The sequence below is a fragment of the Heterocephalus glaber genome, unplaced genomic scaffold (genome assembly GCF_053883595.1).
Source record: "Heterocephalus glaber isolate CG9 unplaced genomic scaffold, H.glaber_assembly_v1.0 deba00001645, whole genome shotgun sequence".
NCBI classification, from domain to species: domain Eukaryota; kingdom Metazoa; phylum Chordata; class Mammalia; order Rodentia; family Bathyergidae; genus Heterocephalus; species Heterocephalus glaber.
Genome location: NW_028258398.1, coordinates 1002813 through 1025032, shown reverse-complemented (window position 1 = coordinate 1025032; position 22220 = coordinate 1002813). Strand labels below are relative to the sequence as shown.

Here is a 22220-nt window from a genome sequence, read left to right as displayed (position 1 = left end):
CACCGGGCCTGGTGCCGCTGTGGTGACCTGAGCCTCTCTGCAGTCTCACTGGGGGCTGCTTGAGGCATCCAGATCTCAGCCAGGGGCTCTGCCCGAAACCAGGGGGATCTGGGCCCACTGGGTCCCTCTGAACGGAGAAAGTGACGAGCCCCACCTCCCACGTATCTCACACCTAATTCCCCTCTCCCTCAACTCTCACTTCTCAGGGTGCTGCCAGGCCCCCCCACACACACACCCTGACCACTGAGGGCTCAAGGCGCCACGCTGAGCACACCAGGACCCAGCTGTGGCACAGCACATGTCATCTTGGAAGCAAACACTTCTCAGCACTCGCTCTGTGTGAGATGCTGGTACAAATTTGTGTTTCATTTTGTGGGGTGTTTTGTTTTGTTTTTGAGAGAGGATCTCACTGTGTAGTCCGGGCTGGCCTTGAACTACTATGTAACCCAGGATGGCCTCAAACTCGAAGCAATCCTCCTGCCTCAGCTTCCGAAGTGCTGGGATTACAGGTGTGCACCGCCAAGCCTGGCTCAAATCCATTTAATTGTGGCAACCAATCCTAGTACAGATGGGGAAACTGAGGCAGAAAATAGGCACTCAGTTTTGAGGAGCTAAATCTAGGTAGTGACCCCCAGTCCCACACTCTCAGCATCCTGCTGCATCTGAGGGACATGTCAGCGTGTAATCTGAACATGCTCAGAATGAATGGCTGTCAATAATTATATCACTCATCAGGCACTTGCAAGTTCATTGATGCGCACTCATTCTTGATTAAACAAGCATTTGCTGGCACTCGTTCTGTGCCAGGCTCTCTGCCAGGCACCAGGAGTGCAGGGATGGGTCAGACGCAGCCTCTGCCCTCAAAACCCCCAGAGGAGACGGAGCCCAGGAATGAAGTAGACACCTGCTGTCCCCATGCCAAGGGGCAGCCCCCTGGGGTCTCCGGAAGCCCAGAGGGGATAGCCATCCCTCCTGAGGGTTAGGGTGCCTCTGGGCTGTGACCTAGATGCCCTCTCCTGCTCAGAGTCTGCTCTCAGGCAGCTGGAAAGAAAGGCTGGAGGCCTGGCCCCGTGCTGGAGGACGGAGGAAGGAGCACTGGGCACCAGCCCTCAGCTGTGACACGGCAGGCTCACACAATGAAAGCTAATTCCTCGGTTGTAATGACTGGAAGAATTGCTGGCTTTTGACTCCTTGCATAATTACCATGAGACCTCCGTAGAGTAATTCACCAGATAATTACACGGTAGCGGCTGGGGGGTGGGATTCTTCTCTGGAAGGTAAAGAGGTAGCATTTAATTTCGAGGGGGATGCCTAATCCTATAATTACTCAGTAAAGTCCCATATTCTGCCAACCTGATTCCCTGGGGCTGGCCTGACCTGCAGAACCAAATCAAGCAGGGGCTTTTTCTCAAGATGGAAATGAGGGGTGGGGCAGGGTGGGGGCTGATGGAGTCACCCCAGAGTGTCTTCCTAGGTGAATTATCCCTGGGGCCTTGAAATGTAGTGGGAGAAACAGGTAGGACAGGATGTAGAACCTTATTCCTGCACTGGAGGCAAAACCCACACAGGAGACAGCATACCCCAGGTGGGTCCATGGTTCCGAGTGTGGTCACCCAGGGTCCAGCCCAGCTGGGCCGCCGCGGGCCACTCAGCCTGTCTGAGATGCAGCTTCCTTGCCAGTCTATTAGTGCAAATCAGGATGCCTACCAAACTACCCCCAAGACATAGAGGAGTTTAAAGGGGAAAAAAAATTAGCTCTCTATATATTACTTATTCTTTTGCAGTCAGCCAGCAGCTTGGCCAGTGCAGCAACTCAGTCTTGTGACTATGGTGGCCAGGCCAGTGTCTCTGATCCTCCAGGGCCATTCTCACATCAGCCAGAAAGGTGCAAGAGCAAGACCGGAAATGGACAGGGCCTCAGGAGGCAGAGGCTTGGGACCAGCACAGTGGCTTGGCTACATTCCACTCGCCAAAGCAGGTGACAGGCCAGGACAGGGGCAGGGAATGGAGGAGTGGATCCTGCCCCTCCCCGGGAGGCTCCACCCCACAGGGCAGAGGTGCGAGGGTGCGGGGAAGGAAGAGGAATTGATTGGATCTATTTCTGCAATCAATCTACCATGACCTGGCTCGGGGATTATTGCAAGATTAATGAGATGCAGTTCGTGAAGTGTTTCTCACGTTGTAAGTGATCAGCAAAATGGAGCTCTGCTTATTACGGAGAATAAAAAATGATCAAAGGAAGTTTGTGGCAGAGAGGGTTGTGGAGTCCTGGTGCTCGGCATCCAGGCCAACACTCCCTGCCCCAGGGACAGTGTGCAGTGCAGGGCCGGGGCAGACCAGATGGGGTCCTGCGCTCAGCTGTGAGGCCTGGCCAGCCCCAGCCCCTCCAGTGATCCCACCCCACCTTCCTACACAGGCTGCTTGCCAAGGACCCCGCTTAGCCCCAGTGGCCCGGGGTTTGTGTGTTCTCATATCCAAGCCCCAGCCATCTAGAGGATTTTCTTCAGCTATACTTCCCTCTGCTTCTATTACAAGAAATGTAGCTAATTTCTTCCACTTTTCCAAATATTAAATTACCCTATAGTAATTCTTTAATACAGAAGTGGTTTTTCCCAACTTGATAATTCCTCTTGGAGAATCTGGTACATTCCCCGCCCAGGTCCTCCCAGGCAGGACTGACCTCTCGGGCCCCTTCTCCAACAGTCATTATCTCTTTCTGAAGATGTGAGTAATGACACTCTCCTTGTGAACAATTAGGTCGTTGCAGAGAAGGCGAAGTCCCCCCATCCACCAATTTGACATCCCTTTCCCAGACCCCACCACCGCCATCTTTATCCACACCCCCACAAACCATCACCAGCACAGCACTCTGTGTGTTCAGACCCAGATCTGGTCCTGGTCATGCACATCTGGAGCGCATGGGCATCGTAAACGGTGTCCGACGTGTGCCTGCTGCAGTGGGGGTACGGTTCACTCACTCCCACCGAAACCCAAGCTGAAATTTGCTTCCCAGTTTAGCGGTGCTGAGAGGTGACTCTTGTTAGGAGGAATCACGATGCTCTGGAGAGACGAGGGTGATTCCCCAGGGTTAGGGGCTGCTCTCACGCTCATGGAATGGGATGCAGTTACTGCAAGTGGGCTGCTGTAAACTGAGGGAGCCCTTGAGCTTTGTCTCTCCCACTCTTCCACTGTGTTATGATGCATCCCAGGATCCTCACCAAATCCTGGCAACTATGCTGCTGGAACTTCCTAGCCTCCAGAACCACAAGCCAAATAAAACTCTGTTCTCCATAAATCATGAGGTCTCCAGTATTCTGTTACAGCAACAGGAAACAGATTTAGACTATTAATTTGAAACATTCTTTTACACTCAAACTGAGCTGTTACCTCCATTAACGCTTACAGATCTGCCTCATTCTTTTCAAACATTGTACAGTATTCTGTGGTATAAATGGACCAGTTTCTTTATCCTTTTTCCGGATGACAGTAATACAGTTTACTACTGCACTGTTCTAAACATTGGGTTAGAGCATGCATTATTAACTCATTTAATCCTCACACCCACCGTAGGGTAGGCATGACCATTATTTCCATTTTATGCCTCTCTCTTGTGCAGTGCTGGGGATCTAACCCAGGGCTTCATGTTCCACCACTAAGCTGCACCTGCAGCTCCCATCCTGCAGTTCTGAGGAAAGCAAGGCACAGTGAGGTTAGGGGCATTACCCAAGATCCACACAGCAAATCTTTTACAAGGCTTGGATTTGAGCCCCATAGTCTGACTCCAAAGTTCCTGAGCATACTACTGTGCTGCTTCTCATAATGTCTGTGTGGGGTTTAGTGTTTTGGTTGGTTTTGCTGCTGCAGAAGTGGCCTTGCCATTTCGGGTCATCTGAGTGCATCTTCAAGAGCCCTTCACCTCCCCATATGTTCAAACTTGAGGTCAGTGCTCCCCAAATCCTCTCCCTGCACTCTGGCCTTTGTCACACACCTGGAAGCCCTGAATGGCTCACACTAGGGCAGCACCACGGAGATGCTGTGGACAGCTGGAAACTTCATCCAGTGGCCGGACCCTGCACCTGGCTCACTGCCCAGGTGGGCAGAGAACCCAGAGCACCAGGGTGTGGGCTGGGGACTCTGCCTTCTCCTGAGTCATCCCAGGTGCCCACCAGGACACAGAGCTGTCCCTGGGTCAGGAGGGGCTGTGTGGTGTCCCAGGATCAGCCCAGGTGGTCGTTTGGTAACCCGAAGGGAAGAGGCTTCCTGAATCCAGTGTTCCTGAGACAGGAAATGCTGAGTGGCCTCTGAGTCAACAAGCCCAGCTCCCTGGAGAGCTGAAAGCCCGCATGCCAAGGCAGGATGCTAGAAGGCCAGGGGTGGGGACAAGGAGGGCCTTCTGGAAATGACAAGTGACCGGGTATTTGGGGAATAAAGCAGGGAGAAGGGCAGTATGCGAGGCGGAGCAGGAAGGGTATGTTGGGGACGGGGCATGAGCAAGGCCTGCGGAGGGCCGGCGGAGAGCCCGAGACCCCCGGCAGGTCTCCGGAGTCGGCAGGACCTGAGAGCAGAAAGCTGGTCAGGACCTACAGGGCATCCCGGGCATCGTGGGGACTGGAGGTGTCGGGGCAGGGAGCACCAGGGGCTCCCCAGCCCTGCCCCAAGTGTCCCCCGACTCTTCAGTGTCCATGTCTGTCAGAAAGGAAACCTCTCCCCTGATGACCGCAGCAGGTGCCTGATAATGACTGCTAAGGTGCCCCAGGACCGCAGTGCCCTCCCAGCAGGACACGCTGTTCTGAGGGGCCGCTGGGCCCAGCCTGAGCCACACTGGGGGAGGCAGGCATGCCAGTAAATCAGTGCCAGCTCCACAAGGTCACTGCCAGGGTCTCCTGACAGCCTAAGGCCCCAGTGTCCCCTAGAAACAGATCCCGAGCCAAGCAGTCAAGCCCAAATTGCTTGTATGAGAGATGAGCCCAGTTTACCCCACAGGGAAATGGGGGCCAGGGCAAGAAGGAGAGGAAATCAGCGCTGTGCAACTTCAACAAGTCACCTAACCTCTCTGATCTTTGCTTCCTCTGTAAAATGGCACTGCATGGCTCCTTGGGAGGATGTGAGTGAGGCTAAAGGGCAATGCCTGGTACAAGCCGTAGGTCAGAGCGGCTGGCTCCAGCCTCCGTACCCTGTGCTTGCCGAGCCCCAGCCACTGTCCCGCTCCCCAGCCCCTGTGCAGCCTCAAAGCCCCACTCCCACCTCTGCCTCCTGCATCCATGACATCCACACATGTGAGCTTCCTCCGGGCCTCAGGACTCCTCAAAACCACCCCATGCACAGGCTTCGCTGTAGCCTCTGCTGGCTCTCAAGACCCCAAGGTGAAGGTCAGCTCGGCCACATCCCAACGTCAGAAGCACCTCAAAAAGTGATGGTGGTCCCACCCCACTCCTGAGGGGCTGAGCACACCCGTGGGGACAGCATGAGACTGACTGGGGCCCTGGTCGATCAGACGGTGAGCCTGGCTCAGCCCCTGACTGGTGCCCTGTGACCTCGGGTGCCCCTCCGGGCTCCCTCTCAGCCCCTGTGAGAGGGGTCTACACCGGCCTGGAGGCGCCACTCAGCTGCCAGCTGCAGCACTGAGTGGAAAGGAACGGCCGGGGGTCCTGGCTGCAGGGGCAGCATGGTCCCCACAGTGGTCCAGGGAATGGTGAGGACATCTCCAGAGGTACCAGGAGGTGTCTCTACGCCACGACATCCAATCAGCTGACTCACAGAGCCACCCTGGGGCACAGCCTGCCAGCAGATGCCAAGGTAGGGAGGCGAGCCAGGGCCATTGTCCACCAATATCTGTCCACTGTGCGACACCTTGCATTCTCGTCCCGGCACAGTGGCTCCCATTAGGCCTCAAACCGCCCTCTAAGACAGAGCCGAGGGTCCGTCAGCCCCAGCCTCCCGATGGGGACACTGGGGCCCAGAGAGGTCCAAGAGGCTCATCAGGTGATGAACCCTGAGCTGTGTCCTGCTGCCACCTTGTGTGACAGCGCTTGTCCTCAAACACGAAGGCCAAGGGTCAGATGGGAGCCAGAGCCACCCAGACCCATGCCACAGGGACACGCTGGCCGCACTGGGGACACAGGGCTACTCTCAAAAGCTGACCCCTCCCCGGTCTCTGCCCAGGCCACAGCAGTGCCTTGTCCTCCTCCCTGGTGCCCTAGGCAGGCCCCTTATCCCCCCATTCTCCCCTGACCAACAGCGGGTCAAGATCTCCGGATTTGCACGCCTGGGCATGGGGATCCTGGGCCAAGGAGGCCAAGGGGGACCAGAGGTCCGCTGCCTGCCCTTCAGCTCAGAAGCCCCAGCCCACTCTGGCTTCCAACCTGGGCTCCCACCCCCGCCCTCCTGGCTGCCCCCTGCCGAAGTGGGGGGTGGGAGGGAGCGGCTTCCACATCAAACCCGTTCTCATTAAGAAGCGCTGCGTGTGCCAGGGTGACATCTTTATTCGTGCGCCCGGAGACTTCAAAGCCTTCAGGAGATCTCCTCGGTGGATTAGACATGAAAAATGTCGGAGATGAGATGGAGAGAAGGAGCGGGTGGCTGCTCCAGGCGTTAATTAGGCAGGGGGTGGGGGGCCAAGCAGGATGGGACAGGAAGTCAGGTCACCCAGACACCAGTTCTGGGGAGGGAGTTCAGGGGCCGGGGCTCCTGGGGCAGGGGGCTCCTGCCGGCTGCAGGCTCACTGTGGCTGCCACCCCAGGTCACCGGAGGCTACAATCTCCCTCCCGCAGGCCCCAGGAGGCCAGCGAGGCTGAGCTCACTGGAAGTGACACAGCCCAGCTCCCCAGTAGCCTGGGGTTGATATGCCCCAGCTCCACTTCTGCCATGAATAGGTCAGGACCCACAGGCAGCTCTATGCAGGCTGTCCCAAGGCCACAGGGAGCCCTGGGGTCAGTTCTCCTACAGATAAAGGCCTGGGAGGCTGTGGGAGCCAGAAGAGGCACACACTTGGGGTCCCAGGGCATGGGGGACCATCTCTGGAACGGGGAAGGGAGCCAGATGGAAGATAAAGGGGCCCCACTCCAAGGGACGCAGGATGAGTGACAAATATCAAGTGGCCCACGGAGAGTCTCAAGTGGTGTCCAGGTTCCTGGCCTCTGTGATGAGGAAGAAGCCAAGGCTGTTCTCAAGGTGAGGGCAGTGTAGGGAGGATGCTGAGTGCAGACTGGAATCTGCAGGGACTGAGGTGCTCCAGGCCACCTGGGAGGCAGTCAGAGCCCAGGGGAGGGGAGCAGCCTGCAATCCATGCAACCAAGAAGCCCTGTCGGGGCCAGAAGAGGGGATGACTCAGCCCCGGCCCCAGGTGAGCAGGGTGTGGAGCCAAGCTTGGGGCCACGGGGGTGTCCTGGCCATACAGAGGAACCAAGCGAGGAGCCTTACGGGGACTGCCATGCACTGAGGTGACACAGGCCCCTCGCTACATTGTGGTCCTCACCCAGTGCCTGCCTGGGGTGCTGCCTCCCCAGAAATTCCAGGGCAGAGCTGGGAAGAGAAAACCTGCCCACTGAGGGCAACTGAGAGACAAGTCGTCTGGGGCCTTCCTGTTCTTCCTAATGCAGGGGAAAATGGATTTTATAAATTGGCTTTCCCTCCCCCATGTGAGGGGGGAGATGGCGCTATTGATCAGCCCATTTAGAGCGTCAGTTTTGATTCGGTGCATGTCATCCAGGTGCACTGGAAATGCAGTGGGTGCCGTGGGGTCTCCTGGCTGGTGGGGCAGAATCTGAGCTGCCACTGGGATGTGGCCCTCCCGGCCACTGGCAGCCACTCAGGAACAGGCCACGGTGACAGAATCATTGGCTGTGCCATGCCCTGCATAAAACAGCCCCTCAGCTAGAGAAACGGGGTGGTGGGGGGCAACAGAGAGAAAGAAAAAACTGGAAGCAATTGACCCACTTTTCTTTTGGTGACCAGGAAAAGCTCCTTTCCCTCCCACCCGGTGGGGACTTGGTACTACCTGTACCTGGGCCACTCCGGCTCCTGCCTCCACTATCAACATCTCAGTTTCCCCTGGGAGAGTCACCCCTACTCTCTTCTCAGGCCCCATCTCAGAGGGGCTGAGGGACCCAAGCATCGCATCCTCCTTTCCACAGTGATTGGCTCAGGGGGTGGTTATTTAACCCCGGCAGAGCCAATCAGAAGCAAGGAATACCACCCCTGGGACTTTTTTGCAGCACCTTTAAGAAAGGTCTTTCTTTTCTCTAGGGTCATTGAGCTAGATAGATGGTGACAAGGCACTCCTCGGGGTTTGTAGCAGTTGGGTCCCTTGAGAAGTAGACTCTGAGACAGACTTTAGCAAGGAGAGTGTTCATTAATTTCTCCTGCCCCACCCCACCCCACCCTCCATACTGGGAATCAAACTCAGGACCTTGCACTTGTGAGGCAGGCTTGACACCACTGAGCTAAATCCCCAGCCCAGGAGAGTATTTATTAAAAGGGGCCTTGTGGGCCAGGGATTTAGCTCAGTGGTTTCACCAGCTGCTGCACAGGCGCAAGGACCCGAGTTCGATCCCTGGTACCAAAAAAAGGGGGCCTTGTATTCAGTCCCTGTGGAAGACAAGAGAGGAAGAGGAGTGGGCAGAATGACAAGTGACAGTCAGGGCCACTCAATAGAGAACACAGGAGCAGGAGTTGTCCCCAAGTCAGCTAAGGTGACCAAGCCTTTTACTACACACCCATCATCACCAGGTCTGAGCCACCAAGAGGAGAGGTGTGCCCTAAGACAAAGCAGTCCCCTCCAGCAGTGTGATCCTCTGCTGATGGACACCCTTTCTAAGTCCTACAGTGAGGAGGGGCCTGCGTTGCCTCCTGAATCCCCCACAGCAGCCATCTTTGCTCCCACTGGAGGAGAGATGGATGGATGCACACATGTGTGGATGCATGGATGGATGCATGGATGAAAACCCCAGAGAAGGCAGAGCTAAGAAACAGAACCACACTGAGACTCTAAAATCTTGTTTGATCCCTAGATCCTGCAGTGCCTGATCCATCTCCATAATCTTTTGCTTAAACCAGCTTGAGTTGGGCTTTTGTCCCTGACAACCCAGAGGGTGATTGATAGAGCCTTCCTTGGGGTGAACATTCAATGTAGGCTTGGTCAAGTTGGTCATTTCAGGGCACAGGACAGTGGTCAGTGGGGTTCCAGGAGCCACACAGAGCTTGGATCCAAGGGCAGCATGGGACACAGCTGAGGCATCAGAAATGAAGCAGAGGGTGGTATAGGCAGGAAGGCAGACCACAGGGGAAATGGGTGCACAGAGCAAGAGAAAAGTCTGCAGGTCCCCACCCTGCCTCCAGCCCCAGCTTCTGGTGCCCAGTGAGAGCCTTGTGACACTGGTGCAGCCCCACACTCCCCAGGCCACCGTGCTTAGCTCAGGGCTGGACAGGTGACCCATGCAGGACCAACCAGAGTCAGGGCAGGGCAGACTCAAGTGTGCCAAGTGTGCCATGAGGGGTGGCATCTCTGGCCAGCTCCACAGCCACCTTCTGGACCTCATCCCCACCTTGGGACCTGCACCTCCCAGCATGCTGTGCTCTCGCTCACCTGGAAGCAGCCTCCTGCTGCTGAGCCCTCGTTTTGTGCCACTGGGGCCAGACCTTCCTGCTGGGAGAGTCTCCTGGGGACAGAGCTGGGGCTCAGCCATCTCTGAGGCCCCCACAGGAGCACGTGGCGACCAGAGGCGGAGCTGGCCCTAGGCACGATTTCTGTTTACATCGAGGAGCAAGAGCTGTTGGGGTGCAAGCGCAGCAGGAGGGAGAGAGAGGAGTCTGCATGGATGATGGGCTCCCAGGATTTACACCAGAATTAGATCGTCCTGGATGGACAAGCAGGGGATACAGACACGGGACCCCTCCCACAACAGTGTCAGCTCCCTCCTGAGCAGACCCTGCATTCAAACAGGCCCAGGAGTGGGGTGGGGTCTTCTGCCCCTCCCTCCAGGGACGAAGCCCTCCCGGCCACATCCAGCCCTGCTGCCAGGGCTGCAGCCGCCCTTGCTTCATGCCCATCGTCTTTTTAAATTAGAAAATAAATGACTTTTTCTCAAAGACGCAGGCCTGGTTCCTGCGATGTGGATGAGAGGGATAAGAGGAGGCAGGGAGCATGCAGTGTGACAGGTGAGAGCCGAGTCCTATCAGCTTGGCCAGGCGGCTGGACAGAAAGAGGGAGAGAGAGAGAGAGAGAGAGAAGCAGATGGGGCTGGGGAGGGAACCCTTTGTCTCTGCACCACCCGTCCAGTGGCCAAGAAAACAGAATCCACGTGTCCAGGACAGAGGGCTTCTCAGGGTCTCACTTCAAAAGGAGAACGTGCCTCAGAGCCACCCTTGTGGTGATCCATCTTATCTGCTGCAGCCCCCGCCTCTCCCCACCCTGCTTCCTTTCTCATCCTGGGTGCCTCTGCACCAGCCTTTGCCCCTACCATCCTTGCTGCCTAAAGACATCTGTAGCCCGGCCCTACTCCCCTCCTGGAGGTCTCTAATTACCCTGCCCTCTCGGACCACCCAATCTGCCCCGTTTCCTTTCACACTTGCCTGATTTGTTAGGTTTGGGTTTAAGAAAGTTGGAACACGTGCGCGCGCACACACACACACCCACACACACCCCCACACACACACACACAAAACCCCACCTTCCTCCCCCAACCAGTGTATGCCTGTGACCTCCTGTGGAGAATTCTCCTTGCTGATGGGCGCCACCTGGTGGACATACCTAGAGGTTGCACCCAGCACCCCCATCCCAGGGCCCATGGAGCAGCTAGCTGGTGTGGGCCCCGGGAACACAAGGCCCCACCTGGCCTCAAGGAAGGATGATGCTAATGACATTTGTTCTCCAGCGCTCTGCTCCCTCACTATACAACCCCAAGGGGTCTATCTTGAGGCCCCATCCCCTGGACACCTCCCTTGTCCCTCACTAGCTGGAATCCTCAGTGCGCGCTGGCTTGAGCCCTGCATTCAGGCTGAAACAGATGCCCGGCCCCTTCCCTGCACCTGAAGAGTAAAATGGGGTGCTCTGGGCTGTGATCTACAGTTCTCAGCCCAGGACAGCCAGGATGGGGCACAGGGCTGAGTGTCCCCACGCAGGACAGGCCACACAGGACAGGGAAAATCAACCAGGGATCCCAGGAATCCCAGTCCAGCCAGACCTTTGACAGAGTCCCAGGCCCAGGTCCCAGCATGGGAGTGAGATTCAGCATAAACATTTCTCACTGCCAAAAGCTGTGGCTGAAGGCTAGAACTCAAGTTGCCAGTGAGATCTTTCTGAGAGATGACTGGAGATCCAGACGCTATAGCATTGGCTCTGACACACTCCCAAGTCCCCAATACTGGAAAGGGACCCCAGCATCTGTTCATGGGATTGTATGAGACAATAGTGGCTGTAGGAAGCTGCCAGCTTCACTGAATAGGCAGTAATGAGAGATGAGAGGCGATGGTCTGAGAAACAATGTCCTTAGTATGTAAAGAGTTCTCATAAATCACTAAGAAACAATGGAAACCGCAATCGAAAATGGAGGACAACCAGGAGCACATGGCACACTGGAGAGGAAGCAAGAAGCTCCCAACTATGTTAAAAGTTCATTGTCAAGTGTACTACCCAATATCACTAGGGCACCAGATGCCATTTCACCTATGAGGTCGGTATCAGAGGTGATGATCACTGTTTCATGAGGTGGCTTCAATGAGCAGATGCCACAGCCCCATTTCAGGGAGATGTGGCTCCATCTGTCCACCTGCAACTGTGTGTGTCTTCCTCCCAACGCTGCTGTCTAAGAAGCTCACCAGCAGGTGTGGTGGACCTGAACATAGAGCTCAGGACAGGCTGGCAGTGCAAGCCAAGGACAGAGAAACATCTCAGCCTCCCCCACAGGGACTGTCCACACTGGGCAGTGTGTCTGTGCAGTGCAGGGCTCCCGAACATTTTTCTTCAGTGCTTGCTGGTGTCTTAATCACTTTCCTTGGCATTGGAATAAAATACCCAACATGTGCAAGTTAAAGGACAGGTTTATTTGGGCTCACAGGTCAGAAGTCTTGATCCATGTTCCACAGGCTTAAAAATAGAACCAGCGGGCCGGGGATTTAGCTCAGTGGTTTTGCCACCTGCTTCGCAAGCACAAGGACCCCAGTTCGATCCCCAGTACTGAAAAGAAAACCAGAGCCAGCATGGTGGAAGGGCCTGGCGGAGGACAGCTACTCAGGGCATGGCAGTCAGGAAGCAGAGAGAGGAGAGGAGCTGGGTGAGGAAGGCCACCCTTCCAGGCCACGCACCCAGTGACGGCCTCTCCCTGCCAGACTCTGCCTTCTGACAGCATATTTAGCTATAAACTGTTCAGTGGATTAATCGACCCATGAGTATAGCACTCATGACCTAATCATCTCCCAAACACTTGAGCCTTTGGGGGCCATAACAGCTGGGGATGGAGCCCAGGGCCTCAGGCATGTTAGGCAAGTGCTCACCACTGAGCCCCAGCCCCAGCCCCAGGACACATTTTCCAAAGAAGTGAGAAGGTTCTGTGTTGATATGAAATAGCCCGGTGCATACGGCTAGGACCCATAGATGAAGGGCAGAGCACTCAGTAGGATGGGACGCTACTTGTGGGGGAAGAACGTGTGTGTGTGTGTGTGTGTGTGTGTGTGTGTGTGTGTGTGTGTGAAGTATCTCCATAAAGGTGCCCATAAAACTGGCCAGAGTTGTTTCCTCTGGGAAAGGGCACTGGGCTTTGGGGACAGAAGAGCCTCTGGGCTTCCCTGTTTGAAATGTCACTCTGCTTTCTAAGACCTTTTCCAGAAAGCTTCAAAGGGTAAAATAGTGATAGATGTTTGCTGAGACCCCAGGGAGGAGACAGAACTGACAAGCACTAAACAAGACAGGACAGCCCTGTGCCCGACTTGGCGATGCCACCCCAAGGGAGGAAGGGACAACAGGACCACGGAGGGGTGAGGGGACCCGGGACTGAGGCGGGCTGGGTGAGGCACATAAGGCCCCAGCCACTCAGGGGTCCCCACCCAAGGGAACCAGCCCTGCAGGGAGGGGTGGAGAGGGGAACCCAGGGCTCAGAGCCTACCCTAAGGGCCCAAAGCCACACACGTGCACACACACATCTGCTTAAAGCACCTCAGGGGTTTCCATCACTCTTGGAAGAAAGATGACTGTCCTTTCTGGTGCACGGGCCCACCTGTGGCCACTGCTGTGCCCCTCATGGACACAGGCCAGACCCACTGGCCCTGAAACCCTGGGGCATTGGCACACACGGCCCAGTCCCCCTAATGCTCTCTTCACACAGCCTCTTCACCTGCTGTCCACTTCATTAGCTCTTGCCTATCTTTTCAGGGACACTCAGCCCTCCATTCCCCCCTTGCAAGAGCCACCACACATCCCTCATTGACAATGACCCATCCCTACCAGTGTCCCGCCTGAGAGCACGGGAAACACATCCATTCCCTCTTGGAAGTCTTCAAGGCACACTCAGCCAGTGTCCAGCTCCAAATGTTCACACGGCCAACACCCAGCTCAACAGATGGGATGGGCCACATTCCAGCAATGTCTCCTGTCACCCGGCCAGGGGAGACCACTGTCCTGACTTCCGCCAGCCTGGATGCACTGCACCACCCATGAACCTTATACACATCCGTGCCCTTCTGGGGTCAGGGTCAGATTTGTTATGTGAATGTACATGGCTGGAGGTTGCCACTTGATGGCTCCTTGTGTGGATCACCTAACTCCGCCTCTCCGGGCCAGCACCCAGGGGCAGGGCTTGTGTGTGTTCCAGTCACCATGAGAAACACTGTCGTGAATGCACAGGTGTCATGGGGTAACTCAAGCGTGATGTTCGTTGCTGGCCAGAGGAGGAAGGTTAGGTGAGGAGACTGCCATCCTTTCCCAGTGTGAACCTCACCCGTTCATCAGGGCCACTCCCATGCGCCCTTGGGATCACTCGGCAGGACACGCACAGTTCTACCTGTCTGCATCTCCACGCTTCCTACGGTACCTGCTCCGTATGTTAGAGATGGAAGAGGGGAGAAGGGAGGAGGGAGGAGGGGAGGAAGAAGAGAAGGAAGGGAGGAAGGGAAAGAGGGAGGAATCTAAAGAGAGGGGGTGTAAAGGAAGAAAGATTGGAGGGGGAGGGGAGCAAGAGAGGGTGGTTGGGAGGAAGGGACAGGAAGTAGGAATCGAGAAGGGAAACGGGAAGCAGGAAGGGAATCAGGGCCTCTAACAGCCTCCTACTTCTGGCTCGGCACCTCAGCAGCTGGCAGCCGAGGCAAACAGGAGGCCAACAGGCTCAGGATCTGACCTGATAGGAGTGCCAGGGGACAGCTCTGCGGCAGAGATCAGAAGTCCAGAACAACACAGGCACTTTGATCAGACTCTGCTAAGATGAGAAAACTTCCTGGAGCTGGCAGGAGGCAGACACCTGGGGCCTGCACGGCGCCTGCCCACCTGGGAGAGGAGAGGAAAGAGAGGAGATGAGAAGCCCGGTGGGCACCTTCAGGGGGGACGGGGCAGCAGGAAGCAAAGGGCGATGGCTCTGGGCAGGGCAATCTGGAGCCACCTGGGGAGACCTGCAGGAGGACACAGCAGCCCAGAACCTTCCTTGTTTACAGAGGCACCACGCAGAGCAGGAGGGACCACACAGGGCTCGGGCCTCCACACGGAGAGATCTGTGATGGTAAGAAAGGGAAAGTGAGCAGAAGCAGGGCAGGGAGGCTGAGCACCGTGGGAGTGTGCACAGGTGCGCCAGCCTGGGTGTGCACAGCTGTGTGCTTTCAACTTGAACAAGAGAGCAGAGGGTGGCAATGTCAGCATCAGGCAAGGCTGCTTTCTCGGTGTTGCCCCGCAACCCTCTGAATCACAGCACCCAGGTAATTTCAGCAGTCAGGTTCACCTTCTGAGCACTCTGCGGGACCCCACGTGTGTGTGTCTCTGGTCCCCATGCAACCCCCGGCTCCCTGCATGATGCCAACCCCATTCTAGAGACAGAATTCTGAGGCTGCGAGAAAATCCAGACGCAGGCAGGGCTCAGCCCTGAACCAGCAGTCGGCTTGAATCCAGGTCCTTGGATAATCTCAGAAAGGATCCATTGGTCTGGATGGTCCGATACTGTAGGTGCTCACCTGTAATCCCAGCTGCTCAGGAGGCTGAGGCAGGAGGATCGCTTGAGCCCAAGAGTTCAAGATGAACTTGGACCATGCAGTAAGATCTCATCTCAAAAACAAGTAAAGCCAGGCAAGGTGGCACACACCTACCACACCAGGACTCTGGGAAGCTGAGGCAGGTGGATGCCCAGTTCAAAATATAAAATAAAGGATCTAGAGCTGTAGTTCAGGACAAAGGCCTTGGTACTGGAAACTAAATAAGCAGAATAATTTAAATCCTACTGTTTCTTTTCCTCACAGTTTTATATAGCCAACTACATAAGAACAAGATACATTTTTAAATGTCAGAAATGGAGAAATTTGATCATGGTGGACCCCTTTAGTTCACTTGTCTGTGAAATATTAGGCAAGTGCAAGCACAGAGGATGAGACGATATAAAGCATTCGCCAGGCGCATCCATCATTACACCAGTGGGAATGTGCCGTTTGGACGAAGGTCCATGAAACCTCTCTCTGAGAGGATCGTGTGGTCAGTCACAGTGAAAATGTCAAAAAAATAAAAATTTGTTTGAACGGATCTTTCGGAGCCCACAGCCTTGACCACCATATAATAAAGCTGGAAATAAATACTTTCTAAAAATAGAAAGAAAATGGGAGATGTAAAAAATGACTCTCTTAAATAACATCTAGGTCAAGGAGGAAATCAAACACACAATAACAGACTACCTAGGAAACAATGAAATAAACCTGCATATCAAAACCTGCAGGAGGGTCGCAGCCGGCCCCAGGGGCCTCTGCCATAGCGGCTTTAGCCCATGAAAGCTTTCATCGGCTCCCCCTGCTCACTCATTCGAAAAGGACAGGGACAGATGAGACTTTCAACCTCCGATTTTTTTAAAAAAAACAAACCCAGAGGAAAATAGGAGAGAGGAGATCGTAAAGATAAAAGCAAATAAATAAATTAGACAAGTTGAAAGCAAGGAAAATAATAAATAAATACCAGACCTGGCTCTTTGAAAAGAAACTAATAAAAAAGGGGGGAAAAACCTCCCGCAAATCTAATCAAGAAACACTGTAGATGAGAAGGGCTCTCTGCTTCAAATTCAGGGCTTTTTAATTTTTTAAAGGTAGACAGACTCATCTACTAAGAAAAAAGAGCTCTGCCAAGGCCACGGGAGGGGAAGCGGGGTGACACACAGAGCCGATGGCCCCTCCATGCGCCTGTGGGACTGGGGACAGCAGGTTCTCCAGACTCTGCTGTGCGGCCCTCAGGAGCTTGCCTCCCATCAGTGGCACCCCGGCTCTTAGGGCACAGGCGGGATGGACGGTCCTCCCAGAAATGCTGAGCCCCGGAGCGGCCAGTCCTGCGGCCTCCTGACCCACTTCACGGATGGGAATCTTGGGGTCAGACAAGCTCCATGAGGCAGAAAGGTCCCTGGCACTGTCACCCTGTCCCTCGCCAGCCATCCTCTCATTCTTCTCTGTGCTTCATTTTCTTTTCTGATAAATCTTATACCTCAACACGGAGGTCTCAGTGGATACAACTGCTGTCACCAACAAGCCACTGCAAGCTCCATGGTGGGGCTGGGGCCCTCTGAAATAAATGAGGGACTCTACCATGCAGCCCTTTAGCTAGATCTGCACCCCCTGGCCACTCACAACCCGGATCCCAACTCAGGTCACCTTCCCCCTTGGACTGCCCACCAACACAGGTCTCCTCACACAATGAATTTGAGTCGTTTCCTGGATCACCACTAGGCTATGTAGATAAGTGAGTTCCCTGCCCATTATTACCACAAGAATAGAGCTCCCGTGGCTTGGGTAGGAAATCCCCCCCCCCCAAAGGCTCCTATGTTGAAGGAGCAAGTCACAGAGATTATGCTGTGGGTGGGTGTATCTTGTCCCCAGCTGCTTGCCCCTTCCTCTCTCTCTGCTTCCTGGCCAGCATAAGATGAGCAGGCTTCCTTTGCCATGCTCTTCCACCGTGCTATCTCTGGGGTGAGCAATGGAGCCAGCCTACCATGGACTGAAACCTGGGAAACCATGAGCCAAAATAAACTTCTCCTCCTTAAAGTTGCTTTTCCCATGAATTTTGTCACAATAACGACAAGCTAACACAAATGCCTGGAAACTAGGTGAAGAGTTGACTTCCTTGAACAAATTTATTTTAAGATGCTCTCCCAGATTATTTTAGTCTCAAACCAATAGCCTCATTCATTTAACACATTTACATGACTGAGTACATTATATGGGCCAGCGAGATGCTGAGATAATGTCACAACTTGCAAATGACAAAGACCTGAGTCCACCGGACTAAGCAAAACTATAACACAAAGCAACAAATTGACTCTCTCTGGAGAAGGGGCAGATCTGTGGACCCAAACATGCCACACAGACTAATTTTGTTCCTGAGGGAAAACTTAAGGAGATAGTGCCACAGGAGAGCTATGTAGAGCTATGTACATCCCAGGACAGAGTGCTTGTGAATCTGCAGATCCATGAAGTTCCCCAGGGAATCAAATCCCACTCTTCAAAGATGCAGGATTTTAGGGTGTCCCCTCAAGATGTTGGATGTTTATTTTCCAAGAATTCAGCAAAGCCAGGCGGGGTGGTACACATCTGTAATCCCAGCTACTACGGAGGCTGAGCCAGGAGGATCAAAAGTTCAAGGCCAGGCTGGGCAACTTAGCAATTTAGTGAGACCTGTCTCAAAATAAAATAAAAAGGGCTGAGGATGTGGCTCAATAGTTGAGCACCCCTGGGTTCAATCCCCAGTACTGAAAAGAAAAAATAAGAAAAGTTCTACAAAAATAAAATGCACAAAGCAAGAAAGAGACAGAAAGAAAATACCACAAAAATAATGTTTATTCTTGAATCGAGAAGCAAGCTACCGATTTCCTTTAATTACCCTTTCCAGGATAGTTGCTGGCTAAAACTGCGTTCAGATCATCAGGGAATGGTCCAGCTTGTTTGCATCCATCTGGGCCCTGCAGGAAAGGTCCCCCTGCCTGACCATCCAAGGGCTCAGGCCCTGGGACGCTCCAGGGCTGTGAACCTTTTTCCCCACAGGCTCTGAATGGCACAGGCCCAGGTTGGAGAGCACATAGCTCCTGTGCCTCCTGCAGCTGCCCCTGCTGTGGCCCTGCAGGTTGCTGTCCTGATTGAGTCTCTCTCTAGGGGCCCCAGTGTGAGGCAGGAGCAGCTCCCAGGGAACCATGGGAAAGTGTGGCCACACGGCAGAGCTGTTTCTGGTTGTTGGCACTGAATCGATCCTCAGCCAGCTGCTCTGGGGCAGAAGCTGCCTCACTTGATCCCTTGCCTGTCTCCATGTTCTTCAATCCTGTGGCTCCCTCCTGCTGTCGCCCGCAGAAGCCCTCAGCATTAGGCCTGCACCACTGGTGTCTGTAGTCCCCGCACCATTGTCCTGGCTCTGAGTGTCCCCGACATCTGTGCCATGAACAAATCTCTACAGTGCTGATGGTGCATGGGGAAAAGACAGGCCGAGTTTGAGAGAAGTCCTGGAAGCAGACTGCCTTGGGCTGGGGCCAACCATGTCCTCAATGACAGAGGAGGAGGTGGGGAGGCCACAGAGATGTTAGCTATGGGGCTCGGGGCCTAGGACCAGGTCCGTTGGGCTGCACTGACATCTGGTCCAGGATGCTCCGTGGGTGGGACTGGGATGATGTGGAGACGCTGTCACACATCTGTCTGGTGACTGGGCAGGGGCAGCTCCTACCATGAACTCAGTGGACAGAGGATCAGCATGGCCTCTGCATATTCCTGGGCTGCTCACAGCATGGCCGAGTCTAGGCTTCTGCACGGGGGCCAGGGGAACAACACAGTGTCCCCATCCACAGAACAGGCAGTACTGCCTCTCTTCACCTGGGCTCAATGTCCTTCCAGTGCCAACTCGGCAGCTTCTTGATGGAAGCCCTCACATGCAGACATGCCAGGAGGTGAGCAGAGAGAAGCTCCAGGCCATGGAGGCCTGTGGGATAAAGTCACAGCTGTGCTCAACAAAGCCCACCCTCACCCGGCCCCCACATCTACCTGCACCCAGTTGGGAGGCTGTGGTCTGGGGGCTCCAAGGTGCCCAGCACTCCCTGGTCCTAGGGGAGCCTCCCTGGGGCAGAGGGACACAAGTCAGGGAATCCCCCTCCTGCTGCTGCTCTGTCTTCCTCCCACTGACTCTCAGCTCCTGATGCCCACATAGCCTTCTGTGCTGCACACCCCCCTCCCTCCCACAGGATGCATGGGTGTCCTTGACCTCTCCTTTCCCTCCAGCTCCCTAGACAGGGCTGCAGGGTGACTCACCATGGCTTCCTCCTGCGTGGCTGATCCCCCATGAGCAGGATCGCCACGTCTACGGAGTCACTTCTCAAGGATCTGTACTAAAAATGCAAGGAGATGTGTGAAATGGACACATACCAGACATGTGGAAACATCAGATGCTATTGTTGGCTGCGGTCACCCCCACCCTCCTCTGCAGTAGACCCCACAGCAAGTCCTCCTGTCCATCTGAGACTCTTCCCTATGACCATGATTCCTCCATCCCTCTGCCTTCCTCTCCTCCCTGACAATTGAAAAGACATCATCAGGACACAGCCCACTCACAGGAAGCTCTTGAACCTCCCTCCCTCCTTGAGGGTTGTCTGGGTCTCTGCTGGGTACTACTTACATTGGGGCCACCTTGTGTTGGTGGCGCCCTGAGGGTGGCAGGCAGCAGCAGCACAGGGCTGTCAGGCAGCCTCTGATGCTCCTCTTCAGCGCCTTCCAGCAACGCCTCCCTCTGCTGCTAGGGGTGGAGGTGGGGCTGGAGGTAGAGCAGGAAGCCCCAGGGCCAGGCTGGCAGAACACCCTGGGAGCGGCAGGGATAGGCTGGCAGGACATGCTGGGAGTTGGGGTCCTGGGGATGGGAATGGGTGGCTGGGAGCCTCCGCCGCCCTGCCTTCCTGTGGGCTCCACCCCAGGAACTAAGAGGCCCGTGCAGGTGACAGGGGCGCTGGCACTCCTCCGGGGGATGTGAGATGAGGGTGCAGGAGCTGTTGAAGGTGATGCTGTTTCTTCATCTGGATCCTCATCCTCAGGTGCACACACAGGCTTCACCCCGATCCTTAAGGGCGGCCCCTGGAGTCCCTGGCTCTGCAACAGCAGGAATGTGTCCATCTCCTTTCTCCTCGCTGAGTTGATGACCTTCAGTGGGTTAAATCCCATACCATCCAGATCATTGAGGATTGCCATCTGGGGGGGCATAGGGAGCAGCTCAGGACTGGGGGGAGGGGCATCTTGGAGCCAGTGGTGCCGCAGCACCTGCTGCGCTGTTGGGCGCATCCTGGGGTTGAAGCACAGGAGGTTCCAGATGAGATCTTGGGCATCCCGGGAGATGGACTGGGGGCAAGAGCACCTCCCAGATAGCATAGTTTGGACCATCTCTGTTTTATCCCCATTAAAGGGGAGCTGCCCCGTAAGCATTTCATATAAGATGATTCCAAGGGCCCAAACATCCATGGGAGGGCCTCTATACCACCCACGCAAGAGCCGCTCTGGGGCACAGTATTTCAGAGTGCCATAAAGCAGGAACACCTCCTTCCCAGGGAGGAACCGGCATCCCGCCCCAAGGTCACAGATTTTGGCGTGACCTTGGGAATCAATTAAAACATTTTGGGGTTTGAGGTCCCCGTGTACAATTCCCTGGGTGTGACAATAATCCATGGCCCCCACGATATCTCGAAATATCCCTCGGGCCTCCTCCTCTGGCAGCCTGTGGTTTTCAGTCCTGAGGATCCGTTGCCGCAGGTTTCCCCCCGTCACATACTCTAGGACCAGGTATACTTTGTCATAGGTTTCGACGACCTCCAGTAGCTGTACGAAGTTAGGGTGCTGAAGGCCCCTCAGGTTCTCCACCTCCGATATAATGTAGACTGCTCGCACCTTTGCCTTCAGTAACTCCTTCACGGCGACCAGCATCCCTGTGCCACGGTGTTTGGCCTGGAAGACCTTACCAAACCTGCCATGGGCAAAGCAGCCCAGCACCTCATAGTTTTCCTCGAGGCTGGGACTGGTGGAGAGGCCCAGCCAAAGTGGTCCCTCATCCCTACGAAACACAGGCCACATCTCGATGGAAACAGATGCTCCACTCTCCACACCACCAACCCGATCACCAAATCACCACCAACACTCGCCGTCCGACTCCTACGTCACCCACAAGCGATCCACCTGAGCCTCGGCCTTATATAGCTAACAACTGTGACCTCACACTGGGTTCTGTGAGGTAGCGGAACCAATGGGCCCAGGCAGATCTGGCCACACCCCCTAGGGCCACCTCACTCTTGCCCACAAGGACCCTTTGTTTGTCATAAAAAAGGTTACACAGTCCTTGCTTGTGTGGGTTATGGAGATTTTAAGTTTTTAAGGTTTTTTTTTAAGTAAGTTTTTAAAAATGAAAATCCATAGGATGCTCCAAAATCCTTTTCCTTTCTGCTCTGAGAATCTGTGATACCTTTTGTTTTTAGAGATCTCATGATGTCTACGCTCAACATATCCAATTCCTTTTTCTTCAAATTCTTATTGGTCTCAGAGTGATGCTACAATTTCATTGCCATTAGAATAATGTAATGTTCTGTTTCTGAAACCTGTCGAGGCACATTAATGCCTATGAAGCTGACAGGAAGATACCTATCATAATCACTTCCCCCCAAAGACAAGAGCAAGAGACTGGGATGCAGGGTCAAAAGCTGATTCCAGCCAGCTTCTGCACAGAGCAGCATGTCACAGGGTGCATGAGGCTCAGGTCGAAACAAGGTTTCCTTTGACTCCCAGTGTGAATGGTGTCACCCACAGGTGCTTTGGGGGAAAGTGGTCACCTCAGGACAGCTGGGAAGCAAAGAGAAAGAAAGCAGGGGCTGGGGTCCCATCGTCTCCCCCAAGGACGTGCCCGCATTGACCTGCTTCCCCTAGCTAGGCTCCACCTCCTAAAGGCTCCCCCACCTCCCATCAGCTGGGATTTGACCAAGCTTTGGCCACCTGGGGCCCTTTGGGATCCAAATTTGGGTTGGCAGGCTGGGGAGATTTGGCTAGGGAGGGACATTAGGTGG

At 54.8% G+C, this 22220-nt stretch overlaps 1 protein-coding gene across 2 annotated transcripts; it reads right to left on the bottom strand.

The window, feature by feature from the left end:
• Window positions 1–17973: 17973 nt before the first annotated feature.
• LOC147822378 (sperm motility kinase Z-like) lies at window positions 17974–21939 on the bottom strand. 2 transcript variants are annotated; one of them, XM_087196985.1, is made up of 4 exons: window positions 19805–21939; window positions 19441–19517; window positions 19009–19114; window positions 17974–18113 (listed from the first exon to the last, which is right to left on the bottom strand). In XM_087196985.1, exons 1-2 carry the CDS (start codon window positions 21238–21240, stop codon window positions 19505–19507), a joined length of 1449 nt encoding a protein of 482 aa, XP_087053111.1. In that variant the 5' UTR covers window positions 21241–21939; the 3' UTR covers window positions 17974–18113; window positions 19009–19114; window positions 19441–19504. The 2 variants fall into 2 exon arrangements, with proteins under 2 accessions (XP_087053111.1, XP_087053110.1); XM_087196984.1 differs by having other exon boundaries at window positions 17974–19114.
• Window positions 21940–22220: the final 281 nt, after the last annotated feature.